The sequence below is a fragment of the Pinus tabuliformis genome, chromosome 7 (genome assembly GCF_031772625.1).
Source record: "Pinus tabuliformis cultivar Carrire ecotype Pingquan chromosome 7, CPIR1, whole genome shotgun sequence".
Lineage (NCBI taxonomy): Eukaryota > Viridiplantae > Streptophyta > Pinopsida > Pinales > Pinaceae > Pinus > Pinus tabuliformis.
In genome coordinates this window covers 1,372,910,680-1,372,927,010 of record NC_142293.1, presented here as the reverse complement: position 1 = coordinate 1,372,927,010, position 16,331 = coordinate 1,372,910,680, and the positions used below count along the sequence as shown (strand labels likewise).

Here is a 16,331-nt window from a genome sequence, read left to right as displayed (position 1 = left end):
ATACCCATTGCCTTAAATAAAAATGCAGGATAACTCTATTTTAGAAATTCGACTTTGCAAGCCTCGTATATTCTTCCTCGACATTGACATTATTTACTTGTGCAGTCACGGTTCTCAATTTTTAATGGCCACAACACTCAGGTACTCATGCTTTTATATATAGATATAAATCAATTTTTATATTTCTAAAAGAGTTAGTCACAATAGATATAAATTGATTTTTATATTGGTAAAATAATTACTCACACTAGTTGTACCATCTTCTGACAGATTCTTTTGCTTGCACTTCGTTCTCTAACCTTTCCACTTTGTGTCAGCAATTAAACAAGAAAATCATGACCCAACATTGCGTTTAGGCTTATGTTTCTGAATTTTCTTAGGCATGTTGCATGATAAAGAGGTTAACTGTTGGAACTTGTTTTCATGCAGCTTGAAGATGGGGACATCATTTGTTTTTAGAGATTTCTAGCTACATCAAGGTCTACAAATTTAAAATTTCAAGCTTGAAATCACTGAATCTAGTGACTAATTTAGCCCCAGCCTTTCTGTAGTGTTCACCCTCAAGTAGATATGTTATCTTCAACAAATTTGGTTGGTTAAAATGTTGTTCTTGTGGGCACAAGGGCCAAAATTAGATTGTGAAGCACAAGCCAATGTGATAGCACATGTTAGTGCTCTTACTGACGCTTATGTGAAGCACATATCAATCTGTCTCTTAGCTTGCCACTGCTCAGAGAGCAGTTGCAAAAATACATGGGGCAGCTATGATTGTAGCTGCAAAGGTGACCTTCTGTATATTAGAAACCATGCTACCTGCATAAGTAAGTAGTTCAGTCATCTGCATTAGAGTCTTATACATGGAGGCACAATAAAATAGAATATATCTAGTATTATGTAGTGTGCTTTATAAGAAAGGGCTTTAGTTACACCTGTTGTCTGAACATGTCTTTCATACACTCATTACTTGTCCTGTCTAGCCAATTGTCTATTAGAATAGCTTGGACCCAATCTACCACCAAGATTTCATTTGAGATCTGCCCCTGATGTCAGATACATCACCTAATTTCACATTTACTTCTGCCATCACATACATCATTTCATATGCCATCTGCCTCCCATGTCAGATAGATCACTTAATTGCACCGATTGCTCACTTAACGTAAGCTTTTCGTTTTATGCCGATCATTAAATACTGGCCTGCTCCAATAAATGCTCCTCATATTGGATTATATCCCCTCCAATCTGATCTTCAAGTATTTCAGCTCCATTCCAAATCAATCCGTATATGTACTTACTTCTGCATGTGTCAGCAATCTATCCCACATTCAACTCTCGTGATCTAGCACGCCTTTCCTTATTTGGTTGTACAGTAAAATATTCTCAAAAACCCAGTTCCATTCACACTTAAAACCAGCTTGCAAACACGTTGAACTCTTTTATAAATTGGCAAAAGCAATGCCTAATTTCTCGCTTACAAAACAAAACCACCTTCTGCACCTAGATATTGACATACATCTCCCCGCTTCACATAACATGGAATCCATTAGCATAAGCCAACTTACTCAACTCGCGGCATTGTTTCTCTTAGCACTTGTTCTCATGGCTCTTCTGATTATTGACATCGTAAAAGTAGAAACACAAAGAAAAAAGAAACCAAGAAAACAATAACATCTTGAACGAAGAGCATATGAATCTACAACAAGTACTTGGCATGATTATGGAGTATATTTGAGTTACAGCTCACATATTTGTGGAGAGATAGTCAAAATTCTGAATCTCAGGCCTATTTTTGCATTATTTTACGCGTTGTCTTAATTCCCCGCTTCCTTCTCTGTTACAGGTCTACGACGGATGCTTCAAATATGCATTTGGATCTGCCATGGTGGTGCAACTCTCATTTTTTATGCTTCTATCATCTCTGCTGGGATGCCGATGATTACAAAACTAGAATATCAAGCTGACAAAGGAGAGGCACTGCAGACAAAGCTTGAGAGTAAAAATGTCACATAGGATGACACAGTTAAAGATGATTTTAAGATCGTTGAATCTAAAGAATCTAAACTGAGGACTGATAAATGTATCATTGATGCCAGTATTCCTTTCAGGGGAACTACCGTATACAAGTTTCCAGTTTTGTTTGGCAGCAGTTGCAGTTATCAATTGTTTGAGACAGTTTTGTATATATATGAAAACTTTCTGAAAAGAGTATCAGCCTGCTTGATAGGTCTAATGTCTTAATTGTTAGCATTCGTGCTTGTCTTGTATTCTTCACATGTTACAGTCTATCATAAGAAATGCTTATTTTCAAGGTCAAATGTAAGCTTCAAGGCAATTTTCATGTTACTGGTGTCTTGAATTGATGATATGCTAGCATTAAGCATCGATTACGCTTTATGTAAACACAAATTCTTTGCCCCAATATAGTCATCAGTTGTGTGGTGTACCATTTATGCCTACCTACCTGAAGCATGGACTATAGGGGTACTTCTTAAATTTTCCATGGTCTCGTGCATTCCTTTCATTAGTTTGATCATGCAATAATGGGCATTTGGAGAAGTTACAAGGTAGCTATTACTCCATTTTGGCTTTCATGCAATATTAAACAAATGTCAGAAATGAGGTTTTCAAATGTGATTAACTACCAGGCATCACACTCTTACGGTGTTAAGATTAGACTAAATTTGCTTCAAGCTCGACAGCTGGCTGGCTTCCATTCTTCTATTCCTACTTAAGTGTGCATTGACTGTGGATTTCAAATTCATTCTTGTGTAGTCTGTTGTCTTTTGCTTCAGTCAATTTATCCTTTTAGTCTATGGTCTATACTTTACTGTATATATGTATGGCAACCAAGAAACAGAATGGGACTGAACTTTGAGAATGAGAGGCAACACAAACATTTCATCATGCATCTGAGAATGAACTCAAATACGGTCCTGGAACAGCCCAGTGAATTTAGAGACGGTAATGAGAACAAAACTTGGCCTCAGTTGCCACTTATGACTGGCACCTACACAAGTTGCGACTTTCATTAAATGCTAATATATAGCTGTCTCTGCTGATGGTTATTTAGTAACTGCATGTCTGCTTGTGAGTAATCTTTACTTCCTCAATTATAGATTTGCATGATATGGCCTTCACTTGGTGCTGCATGGCCTAGGAATCGTATAAACATTTGCAAACAGAGTTGAAACATTTTTTTTAGTTCTATCTAATGATGGAGGGTTGGGGATGTAGATTGGTGTACTGTTTGATCTGAATGACTATGCTGACTGCTTTTTATCAAATACTATACAGATTAACCGAGGGTTTGCTGATTGCTGGCTGGTTTTCTTGAGCTGGCAGGGGAGCTAATACCAGCAATGGCAATTTAGTCTCTGAGCATGCATGCCCTGGTAACTGACTAACTATGTCCAAATATGGTCCTATCATGTTCTGGTTCTCCATCTAGAAAACTATGTATAGGTCTTGAAAACTCAAATCCACGAGCCTGCAACTAAGAAATCAGGGGTAAACCAAAAACAAATGAAACTCAAATCAGGAGATTAAAACACATACAATAGAAGCAAAATAGAGCAAGGCTTTACATGATGAATCAGGGCATAACAAAACAAGATATGTCGGGATATGTGCCCTTACCAAATTTTCCAGACAGGTAGATATTTTGATTTAGGGATCGAGCAAGCAGAGGGTCAACTGATATTCTGATCCATTCATGTTCAACTGCCATGGAATCCTCTAACTCACCTGATTCGATAACTCCTCGTAAGCCTGCTTATTCAATTTACAAAACCTTGAACTTCAATTATTAGACATGCTTGTTAAGGCATGTGATGCAACTTCTATTGGCTGTGGTGCAGTTCTGGAATCTGAACAGAGTACATTGTTCAGTTGCCGAAAGCATTCGGAGTATCTATCTACTTGTAAACAAGATCAAGGATCATATTATTCTAATGGTCAAGAGGATCACGAGGAAGCTGAAAATGGTGAAGAAGCTAATTCGCCAATTGAGCAAGTTTCCCTCACAGTACCCACAACCGATGATCGTTCTCTTCCAGTGTTTACATTCAGGGTGTGGGTGCTCGGATTGCTTTCATGCATTACTCTGTCGTTTCTCAACCACTTCTTCTCATACAGAAGAGAAAAGCGAAGGTAGGAGCACCACGCCCATCGGCATCATAGCTATCCGCCGTTAACTCGTTTGCAAACAGTTTTCACGTGTTCTGTGCAAAAGTGTTCGGATGTTCAAAAAAGCTAGTTTCATTCACCGAGGTGCTTGAGGGTTCCCTATCCTATGCAGTTGCCTTTAAGTTTTGGAAAAGACCTAAAGTTCAACTTGATGCAGGGACTTGCTGCCTCGCAGCTTCCCTTGTTTAAGAGTAAGACCATCAGGTTTTTCTGAAGTTTTTCTTGTGTTGTATATCATTGTTATTCAATCACTGCGAACTTAGAGTACACGATGGAAAGGTTGGATTTCTTCATTTGTTCAGTGGTGGCATTATTTGGCCTTGCGGCGACTGTGTTGGGTTTCGTTGCAGAGGACGTGCGTATCCAGTCAATGAGCCTTCACTCCTATTTTATTTTGTTTTCATTGCACTGAGGCCAATGATGTTGGTTGGCTGTGAACTGATTCCTCAATTTCAGTTTGTTGTTGGTGTTTGTGAATGTTTTGGATCCTGTTTTATCTCACCGAGCTGAATTTGTACGTTAGCGAGACTTTTTTAACCCTGTTTATCTCGTAGAGTTCAATGGAGGTTTTATTTTATTTATATACCCATGAACGTGTATGTATATATATATATATATATATATATATATATATATATATATATATATATATATATATATATATATATATATATATATATATATATATTCCTGGTCTTGCACTTGTTTGGTTTTAATGATTCAATGCATTTTTGGCCGTGTATGCTTTTTCTTGCCAGGATACAAACCTAAGTGTATTATGTGTTCTTGTTTAATTATTTATATATATATATAAACACCCAATATAAATATATATAAAATTTCAATGTAGAGTTATTTCTTTAAAAAAAATGTTTAATAAATTTAAAATTAGAATTTAAGGAAGTGTGGGAGGGGTAATTTTTAGCCAGTTTCCATTTTTTAATGGAGTCTTGGATTCATGTCTACCAACTAGCAAGAAGAAGTTAAGTTGAATTATTCATGAACTTTACACATGAGCAAAACAATAGGTCAAATTATCCATCAACTTATAAAGAAGGATGTTAATGGTATTTGATAATCAAATATATGGTTCAATATACATGTGGGGAATTGAAGCACTGAAGTGTTTGTATCTTTTAAGTGTTTAATTTAGTTGTTGATGAAAGAGAAAACAAGGATAAAAGTGAGAGTTCTATATATTAATAACCATAAGTATGATCATCCAATTCCATATCATTCACTTAGCATTACATGATTTTGAATCATATCAATAGATGTCTTAATAATGTATCTTAATAAGCATCACCCACTTAATAAAGACAATGAGGACAAGATATAGTTATTTGTTACATGCTCCAAATCAGCTCCAAGTGATATAGTTACTTGTTATAGGATATAGACATAATATTATTAGCTTGTAATTCAAGCCAACACTATTTACCTTAAACAAAATAATATGTTTTCAATTATTTCTTCTCATGGTTTTACCAAAAAAAACCATTTCAATAAATTTAAAAAGCTTATAATTTGCATATAATTTGAGTGAATTCATAAAAAGAATACAATAGATAGTTATTGTGAAACAATCATGCTTAAAGAAAAATTGTAAAAAATAATGTGGAATAGGATCCTCTATCTTGCATTTCTTTAACCCTATCAATTTCCATAGGGAGAGTTCCATCCAAAATAATCATAAATCATAAATATAACTTCAATATTTATTTGAAAAATTAACTCTTTATCAAATATAAAAATGTAATACTCCTTAAATCATTTTGTCTCACTTATTTACATTTAATTATTGACATTTAATGACCACTACATCCATGAAAGAGTAATTTCCACTACCTTAAATAATTTTCTTTCACTTATTGACATTTAATAACCACTACATCCATAAAAGAGTAATTTCCACCTTATTTTCTTCCTTACATGTCATCAAGGGAGAGTTTGAGTTTAAATCTTCAACCTATACTTTTAGATGATCATTAATATCCTTCTCCATATGTAATGTGTGTTATGTTTTTACATTTTTTTTCCATTTTCAATAATACTAACTCATATGACTACCATGTTTTTGGTTTGGGCTTGGAATCGTTTTCCCTTTCTAGATGAGATGTTACATAGAAACAAGAATTTTTAGTCTGTTCTATTTGATAATAAATTTGACATTAGAATAATATGTTGTAGTCGTGTAATAATTAACTTCAACAAAATATTTGTTTTAAATATCATTTTATTGGGAAAAAGTTTATTAAAATTATTTTCTAACACATAATCGAATGTATATAAAAATACTCAATATAACTATCTCTAGATATAACTTAATAAATCTTTCTTACTAAATTCGTCAGAGTTTGATTATTAATCTCACCCAGAAAAGCTTCACCAAAAAAATATGGTATATTCAAAATAGTAGTCATTTTTTAGTTAATTTTATTTATGATTCTTTGTAAAGACTTAATGGGTCTCTATCAATGTCTAAATTTCTTGATATTAATTTTTGTGTCTAAATTTCTTGATATTAACTTTTCTTTTATTGATCAGTGTGTTACATTGCTATTTTAATAATTTCTATTTTAATAGAATGATCAAATATGTTAATAGATTTACACTACTTAATTTTAATTGAATTCATTAAACATTTATATCAAAAATTATATTTTGTTATTCTTAGTAATATTAGAATTTAAGTATTACTATAGTGTGAATTTAAATCTATATTGTAGAAAAATAAGAAGGTCTCTATCAATGTCTAAATTTCTTGATATTAATTTTTGTGTCTAAATTTCTTGATATTAACTTTTCTTTTATTGATCAGTGTGTTACATTGCTATTTTAATAATTTCTATTTTAATAGAATGATCAAATATGTTAATAGATTTACACTAAATTTTAATTGAATTTATTAAACATTTATATCAAAAATTATATTTTGTTATTCTTAGTAATATTAGAATTTAAGTATTACTATAGTGTGAATTTAAATCTATATTGTAGAAAAATAAGAAAATCTAATATATAATAACAAAAAAATTTAGATTAACATTATTAATAATTAAATTGAAAAATTAAATACTAGCATTTGCACCTGATGTTGCAAAGAAAACATCGTAAGGCAAGCCAATAGAAAATGAACTAGTAGCTTGAAGTGTCTTGTAAAATCAATTCAATCTCTGCGCAACATTATAATGTTTCAAAATGATATATTTACAATGTTCAAAATCATTTAGTCAACATTTATTACCACGAAAAATAACAATATAAAGGCCTGGAAAATAGGCTTTTGATCACCCTATGAGGACACAAATAATAATGTTGAAGGTACATTTGAGATAATTTCACAAAATGGCTACTGAAGATGCAATATCCACTTGCAAAAATTAAATTAACCTGAATAAGCATAGAGGAAGAGTGGGTTATGTAGATGGGAAAATTGAGAAGATAGTAGCCTGTAAAATACTGTGGAAATATATTTGGTATGGGTTTATTGTTTCAATCAAATTTCCAGTGTTTGGATTTTACATGGTGATCTTCTGTTAAGTGAAAGATAATTTTATGCGAAGGATTTGTTCCAAATTTTCTCAATTTAAGACATTACAGTGGTATTAGAGCTTTGATTTTGGATCAGCCATAGGTTATCTTGAAATGCCAAGTCGAAGGTTTACTTTGAGTATGCCAAATTCTATTGCCGGAGCCAATATTTGGCAAGAAAGATCGAGTTTGGGGAGCTTGTGTTGTGAAGGTATTTTTCGCTGAAGGAAAAGATTGTATTGCCAAAACCATCATTAGGGAAAAGTTTTAAATTAAACTGCATGGATCTGTACGAGCACAATCATATTTTATAATGTCCATGTAAATCAAATTTCAAAGGTCGCATGAGTATTAATTTCAAGAGCCGTGGACTAATCGAATTCTTTTTGGAAGTGCTATTTTATTTATTTATTCCAGAGTTATGCTAACCGAGGCCCAATTGATTTATCTAATGGAAAATCTTATTAAAGTGGGGCATAACTTGATTTAAATCTTTTGAGCACGATGTTATTTTCCTTCCCGGTGGAAATTACAAGTCTGTCGAGTTTTGATTTCTCATTATAATCTGAGTGGTAATCGGGATAAGTTTTGTCACCACAGAGAATGGTATGCCCATCATCCCGTGACTACAGACGGATCAGATCATTTGTGAGGCTGTAAAATATTCTGAAGCGGGCGTGGAATTTTCTTTTCTTAAAGGGGCCGACTCTTTGTGAAGTTCGTATTATATCATGAGAGCCAAAGTTTATCAAAAGCCAAGTTTTGATTTCGAAAGGGACCACTCCTCTTATGAAGGTCGAGGGTACAGTTTGTTCGAATGGACGTGTTTCTCATTCTAATGAACCCAATTAATTATGTTGAAAAGTCGAGTTCAATTGCAAACAGAGGGACCGAATTTCTGTTGACTGAAGAAGACTGAATCTATGGAGGTTAATCACTGGAGTGGCGATTAAGAGGGCCATTCAGAGTCTACCATTCCGTAGGTGCTAGAAATTGAAATTTCTCTGAGGGTGTCGAATCATTGGGTTGATGAAGCTTATAGTCATCATGGAGTGTGGGCTACAGTTCTCCACTGAAGTTTGAATCGAATTCGTTGAGCCTGTGGATAGTAGCCTATGAAATACTGTGGAAATATATTTGGTACGCCTTGCAACATGATGGTGTGCTTTCATGTGCCGCAGTGCAAATACATTTGCGTTGACAAACCGCATCGCTGGGGACTGTGTCGAGCGGGTGGCCCCTGCAGGAAATTCTGTTCTGGCACTAACCTACTACAGTTTCAGTTTCCTATGGCTGGCGCTCATATAATCTATTTTTTTAGTCTCTTACGACAGTTTCCTAATGTTTCCTGTTATTTATGTTTTCCACAAACTTCAACAAAAATGCAGAAAGAAAAAACAGCGAGCGCATTAGCAAAAAAAAGTCCATAAAAAAGTGGACTCCCACTGCAAATTTCAAAAACAGGGATGCTTGCCTGCTATTTTATCTGGAAAACACAGAGGCTTTGCAGGTGCAGAAATCTCCACGCGAAATCTCCACAGGCCCACACCAGCAACCAAATTTGTTCACAGCGGTAATTACAAATGCCATGGGTGACCAAGTGAACTCATAAACCCCACATACCTCAGAGGAATCCAGAAAGATGCTATACGGCCCTATAAACGTCAGCAGGGCTTCCATGGTTCTCCTTTGCACTTCCCCTCCCGGCGACATCACAAACCCCATCGAGGAGCCATCTTGGAAACAGACTGCAATGTGTCTACAACTTTATTCCCATGAACGGCGAGGGATAATGAATCGAAGACTTCGAATCAAACGGTGGATATCAATTCCATCGTCTAACAACGAAATAAATGGCGCAGGAAGGTACAGAGTGGCACTGGAGGGGAGTTTTTCCCAGAGGAACGCCTTACGGCGTAAAGATAATGTTATTAGTACTAATAATCAATTTGAAAAGTGTTCAATTGTATTAGTTTTTTTTTTTTTTTTTTTTATTTAATTGGTAACTGTATTCAATTTTTATTTATCTCTTTTTTATTTAATGAGTTAGTTAGTGTTTAATTATTTGATGAACCTAATTTTTTATGCCAATATAATAACGATTTCTTTTACAGGCTCATGCTAAGGCTCCACTCGGAGGCGATGGTAGCACATGCTTATTTCCAAAGAGTCCTTCAAAGTTTTATGGAACAGGTTCATTATAGCTATTTTAGTGGCTCAGGTCATCGTAAATGTTGCAGCTGGTTGGATTTGTCGTGGTGGTCAATATCGATCAAACTGGAAGAAGGCTCTCGCCATCATTTGCTTTCTATTTTTCTGGTATTTAACAAATTCCTCTCACCATTCTAAAGCTCCCTCACTTTGGGAGTTTGGGAGCTAATCGGAAACGCTCCAAAATGGCAGGGAGCTTCAACAGGTACTTTGGAGCTTTACTACAACTGATTTTTGACGTCTTGGGAGCTTCACTGAGATGAATAAGTGCAAACTTAGGTGTATTTGACGTTGCGAGCTTGGGTGGAACTATATGAAGGGAAGGGTATGCCACTGGGTTTAGATTTGGATATGGGTCTCAAACTAAGAGAAACACCCTGTTTATGGAAAGCCCTTCTATCCAAATGAAGATGAGGCATCTGGCCAATCCCGATTTTTGTCATTGGAAAGCTATTCATTCTCCTCATATATGCGCATGGATATAAAAGAATTTAGGAAGATTGTTGGCAACTAGCAAAACCATCATTAACGCCATAGTTTAATGGACAAAATATGGAATACTAAAGAAAAAAAATAGTTCAAATTATGAAATATAAATATTATTAAAAAAACAATTTTTAATTTAATTTTCATATTTATTTAAGTATTGTGATGCCCCTTGTGAGGTGTTAATATTGGTAAATTAGTAAGTTTAGCCGTGAGATAAACTCTGTTTGATGAAATATAAAAACTCTGTTGATTAGTATTGTTAACCATTATGTTAATTAATTGTGTTATCATTATTCAATTTGGGTACATGATTAATTGTGGCCAATCACTGTGGAGGTGGTTAAATAAAAACCCTAACTACCTTCAGGAGGCAGTTGAGACCCCAGGAGGAAAAGGGGGAAAATGCCAAGTCTGGTTAGGATCAGATGGCAGAAAGCATGGAAAGAAAAGAAAATGCTATGTCCGGTAGTGGCCGGATGGCATATTTGTGAGGAAGAGAATTCATGTACTCGCTACGTCTGGTTAGGATCAGATAGCGAGATCTGGCATAGCCAGAGAGATTGCAGACGAGAGGATCTGCAGATGTGCTTGGGGGGGGGAGATCGAGGAGGATCTTCCTACGAACGGGTGGTTGACAAGAATTACGCACAGGTTTTCTGTTAAACAGGTATGGCTTACTCAGCATACAAACTATGAATTTGCCTTATGGTTCTATGATGTGCACATAGAATAGTGAAAAGTAGTCTATTCGTTTTCTTAGAAGAGAAAAAACTATTCTTTATGTATTCGGCAGAGACCGAATCTATATCTACATTTAAGAATGCAAGTATTGAGTGCATAAGGAACTGAAAACTCTGTAATACAGGAAGCAAAATAAATATCAAACAGAAGGGGAACAGTTAACCCTACTCTGTACTCTCATGCAGATAACACTTAGAGAAAATCGAACCATAAGCAAAATAGATGGCTTTTTATACTGCATCATAATAGCATTAAACAATGGAAAGTCAAACCATTAATCGAAATAAAGAAGAGGCCGAATGTTCGTCGGCGAACTATAATACAAGCTCTGGTATGATAATAATATCCCTGCTATTATATAACTAAAACAGTTGATTAAAAAATATACAAGCGGAATACAGACATGTTTACAGACTGAGATATTTCTGTACTGTGAAATAAATGAAAAGAAACCTCAACATTTTTGCATGCACACGGTATTTGCCAGAGCTCTGGCTCTAAAGGGTCGCCGCCGCTGCGCATAAGCGTATGCTTAGCCGGCAGGGGCTCCATTTCCAAATAAAAACCAAGATAAGGCCACCATAGAACAACCATTATACCTATAAAGAAATCGAAAGGAGACTCATATGTAATTTGAGTTCATATTAAAGTTGTGCTATAGGCGAGATTACCCTGAGAACATTTTTAATGCAGAACCCGAGCCATACCCAGATACCATTAACAAAAAATAAGTCTGAACCAAACTGTAAAGGGATAACATTATAAATACTATAACAACATTTGCTCAGGAACATTGTCTGTGAACCGTGCATAGCCAAGAAATAAAAAAAAAATACATTTATACAACTTAAGCCAGCGAACAGCGCTTGGCGGGGTTCCGACTGAGTTTGGATAACAAAACAAGAACTGACTATAAATAACCACACGAATCTAGAAACGAGACATTTAACATTGCAGCAAGGAAACCCTGGATGTAAGGCGGAGGGACCGATTGCTAGAGAAAAAAACCCTCGGCATCCCTGTTCAGGTGAACAGTGGCTCAGACAATTTCCCTGTAAAGAAAAAAAATAATAAAAACGCAGGTCATATGGTAACCGCCCAGCTCATACCTGTAGTGGGACGGCGGAGGAAGGAACCAGACTTCCACAATGCCGGTTGGTCACCGAAGCATCTTCCTGGGCACGAAAACATAATGGGTTTAGAACCTTGCTCGATAATGCTGAGAGCCAAACACCAACAACTTAGCTGAGACAATAATTAAAATCTGGAGGCACGGGGTTGCCTTTGATAAACGATAGCGAAAAGGATAGTAATAAATGAAAACGATTATACCTGAGACTGGAGGAATGGCAGCGGCATACCACTGTGCTCTGTACACTGAGAATGGATCCCCGGGAATGCCCGAGAACCATAGCACTTCGGGCGGCACACAGTAGCTCAACATGAAACAATAACAAGCAAGTATGAAAATGCTCTTAAATATTTCAACGCAAACCCTGCCTCGTGGCTTAACCTCAACCCTTGATCAGACAGAACCTTTATCCATCGTTTGATCAGCGAAGAGGAACCGGGAAAAGATCTGAGCGCGAAATGGCAAAGCTCGAGGAATCCGTCCTCTCGGCACATGGAACTTGAGCACGCCACAACACATGGCACCTCAAAGGATGACCGCTTATCAAGCCAGGTGGACGACCCACAGCAAGAGAGTGCTGGGATCGGGTAGAGCAACACCACATCATTGCCTCAGAGATGCAACTCAGTACGCTGCTTAGTAAATGCCATAAAGGATATGTTTATGAAGGCGAACAGAACATTGTACCCGGGGCATGTCTTGGGTTCGTAACCATACCACCGCATATAAATGTTAATGTGAATAAACATTACTAATTCACGAATATGGAAATACTTAATCCTTGCCTGAATGTGAACCAAAACATAACATTTGCAATATATTAAGTGGAGATTTAGTATGTAATGCTCATGAAGAGCGAACCATTATATATATATTAGAAGTACGAGGAGTCTCCATGCAATTCATATGTATATGCTTATTTTAAGATGGTAAGAAGAATAATTTTTTTTTTACTTCTGTAATGGAGTGTGACAAATTGGTATCAAAGCCCAGGTTACAACACTGTGACCTCGGGTAAACTTTAATAAAAATATTAATGCATAAATAGTGTCATGACAACCAAACTAAGAGTGTACTGAAGTATATAATCACAGCTGTTGAATTAGTTAATCTTGTACAAGTAACAACACGATGAGATGAACAAGTAGCGCTCCTCATAGGAACTTGGGACAACCAGATAATGTAGCCCATCCTCAGGGGAATCCTGAGTTATGGGTACAACTGGGAGCATAAGGCCGCAATACTGATTCGGCTATATTGAGGACAGTCCAGGAGCTGAAGGACGAAATGGCCCGTTTGCGTGAGGACAATGCTAGATTAAACATGGAACAGGAGAGGATTCTGAAAATTTTATCAGATAAACAACATCATCAACAGTCCCATCCTAGACCTGAATAGACACGAGTAACAGATGAACAGAGCTATCATACGGAACAGGAGGAAGCAGAGGAAAGAGCCGATACGCGAGGAGATAAGTCTGTTAACGCTTTCGAATATCAAACTCCAAAAAGACCACGAATAGAGTTACAAGGAGAGTTTCGGAAGATTAAGCCACCTCAGTTCGATGGGGAGTCAGAAGAAGCTGTAGAAGCATGGCTGATCAATATGAATAAGTATTTCCAAGTGTACGAGTATGATCACCATCTTAAGGCTCGGCTGGCTATATTCCAGCTGCAGGCCAAGGCCACATTATGGTGGGAAGAGGTCAAGATGGTGCGGGGCGTAAGTGAGAAGGATGTGACTTGGGAGGCTTTTCAAAGATATTTTAAGGAAAAATACCTGACAGAACGCTTCTATGATGAAAAAGCACGAGAATTTCATGATCTGCGGCTGGGACAGCAGACCATAGATGAGTTCATAACCAAATTTACATCCCTGCTCCGTTATGTACCGTACATTTGAGAGGAGAAGGTGTGCAGCGGTTTGTTAGCAGCCTACCTCTGGAAATGCAAGAAAGAATCGAGTTTGATAATCCGAAGACGATGGACGAAGTGATTCAGAAGGCTAGACTCTGTTACTAGTAGAGAAAACAAAAAGGAGAAGGTTTTGGGAAGCACTAAGCAGACAAGAAGAGCAGTAGAATGGTTGTGGGAACTAAGGGAGCTCGCAGCAGCTTCCACAAGGGATTTTCGAATGGGGCCAGCACTAAAAACCCTTCGAGAAGTCAGATCATATTTAAGCCACCTGCTGAATCTAAATATAGCGAACAGCAGGTTAGAATGGATAATGAAGGTGCAGCAAGGCCACCAGTTCAGTGCTGGGGTTGTGGTGGACCCCATTATATTAAAAATTTTCCTCATCGGAAGGAAAGCGATCAGTTGTCCCAGATCTATGAAGCTTCTACAGTGGGAGATGTGGCCAGATCCATGCCCAGAATAAATGCAGCACTTGAGGATCGACAAGCTGACGACCAGCCAACCATGATTGAGTTTGAAGGTAAGATCTATGATCGAACTGTTTCTATTTTAGTAGACCCAGGAGCTACTTTAAGCTATGTAAGCCCCAAAGTTGTGGAAAGCTGCAGGTTGCAAACTATTAAGTTTAAAAATCCTTGGTTAGTACAGCTGGCCACGGGGGCCAAAAGACGAGTGCTGACGAAGGTCAGCAACTGTCCATTAAGGTTAGCTGGTCAGACAATAACAACAGAGCTGAATGTACTCCCTCTTGGATCTTATGATGTGCTGATAGGAATGGATTGGCTGGAAAAGCGATGGTCTGTAATTAACTGTAAGTCAAAAACCATTTCTTACCGAGATGAACTGGGAGTGGAAAAGGAAATTCAAGGCATCCAAAAACCGGTGCAGATCCGGCCAATTACGGCCTCACAGCTAGCTAAAAGTGTGCGGAAGAAATGCCAAATATATGCAATACAGGTGGGGTACGCTGGGTCTGAGAATAAAATTACGACTGTGGAAAATATACCGGTGGTGCAAGATTTTGCTGATGTATTTCCAGAGGAAATCCCAGGGCTGTCGCGCAAACGGGATTTGGACTTTACCATTGAATTGGTACCCGGTGCAGCCCCAGTATCCCGTGCACCCTACCGGATGAGTGTGTCAGAATTAACTGAGTTAAAGATGCAGCTACAAGAGATGTTGGATAAGAAGTATATCTGCCCCAGTGTATCTCCTTGGGGGGCTCCTGTGTTGTTTGTTAGGAAAAAGTATGGAACTCTTCGTATGTGCATAGACTATAGGCAGCTAAACAAACTGACGGTTAAAAACAAGTATCCACTACCCCGCATTGATGAGTTGTTCGATCAGGTGAAGGGGGCGACAATCTTTTCAAAGATCGACCTAAGGTCGGGCTATCATCAAATCAGAATTAAGGATGAGGACATAGCCAAAACCTCTTTTCGTACTCATTATGGACACTACGAGTTTGTGGTACTGCCTTTTGGGTTGACTAATGCACCTGCGACATTTATGTGCTTGATGAACAGTGTATTTCATCAATACTTAGACAAGTTCGTGTTAATCTTTATTGATGATATACTTATATACTCCCGGAATATTAAAGAGCATGAGGAGCATCTTAGAATAGTGTTACAGATGCTACGGGAGCATCAGCTATATGGAAAATTTAATAAATGTGATTTTTATAAAGAACAGATTCAATATTTGGGACACATCATTACAAAAGAAGGTATAGTTGTGGATCCCGAAAAGATCAAAACCATAATGGAATGGCCAACACCCAAAGATGTAGCAGATATTCGATCCTTCATGGGGTTGGCTGGTTATTACCGACGGTTCGTAGAAGGTTTTTCCAAGGTTGCATACCCTATCACTTCTTTGCAAAAGAAGGGGAAAGTGTTTAAGTGGACAGCAGATTGTCAACGGAGCTTTGAGCAGCTCAAATACCTGCTCACCACCGCACCTGTGCTGAGTGTTGCAGACCCAAAGAAAGAATATGTAGTTTTCACAGATGCAAGTAAAGAGGGCGTAGGTGGGGTGTTAATGCAGGAAGGTAAGGTGATCGCATATGAATCCCGAAAATTAAAAGAGCATGAACAAAAGTATTCCGCCTATGATCTGGA

General features: G+C 37.1%; 1 protein-coding gene across 1 annotated transcript; it reads left to right on the top strand.

The window, feature by feature from the left end:
* Positions 1-3,690: 3,690 nt before the first annotated feature.
* LOC149252740 (oligopeptide transporter 1-like) lies at positions 3,691-9,027 on the top strand. The gene is made up of 3 exons (XM_089454259.1): positions 3,691-3,762; positions 3,858-4,149; positions 8,901-9,027. The coding sequence occupies exons 1-3, from the start codon at positions 3,726-3,728 to the stop codon at positions 9,025-9,027; spliced, it is 456 nt and encodes a 151-aa protein (XP_089310385.1). The 5' UTR covers positions 3,691-3,725.
* Positions 9,028-16,331: the final 7,304 nt, after the last annotated feature.

Coding starts and splice junctions, on each gene's coding strand:
- LOC149252740 (XM_089454259.1), top strand. CDS start 3,726: ATGGAATCCTCTAACTCACCTGATTCGATAACTCCTC. Junction 3,763..3,857: donor ACCTGATTCGATAACTCCTC/GTAAGCCTGCTT, acceptor GCTGTGGTGCAG/TTCTGGAATCTGAACAGAGT. Junction 4,150..8,900: donor TACAGAAGAGAAAAGCGAAG/GTAGGAGCACCA, acceptor CATGTGCCGCAG/TGCAAATACATTTGCGTTGA.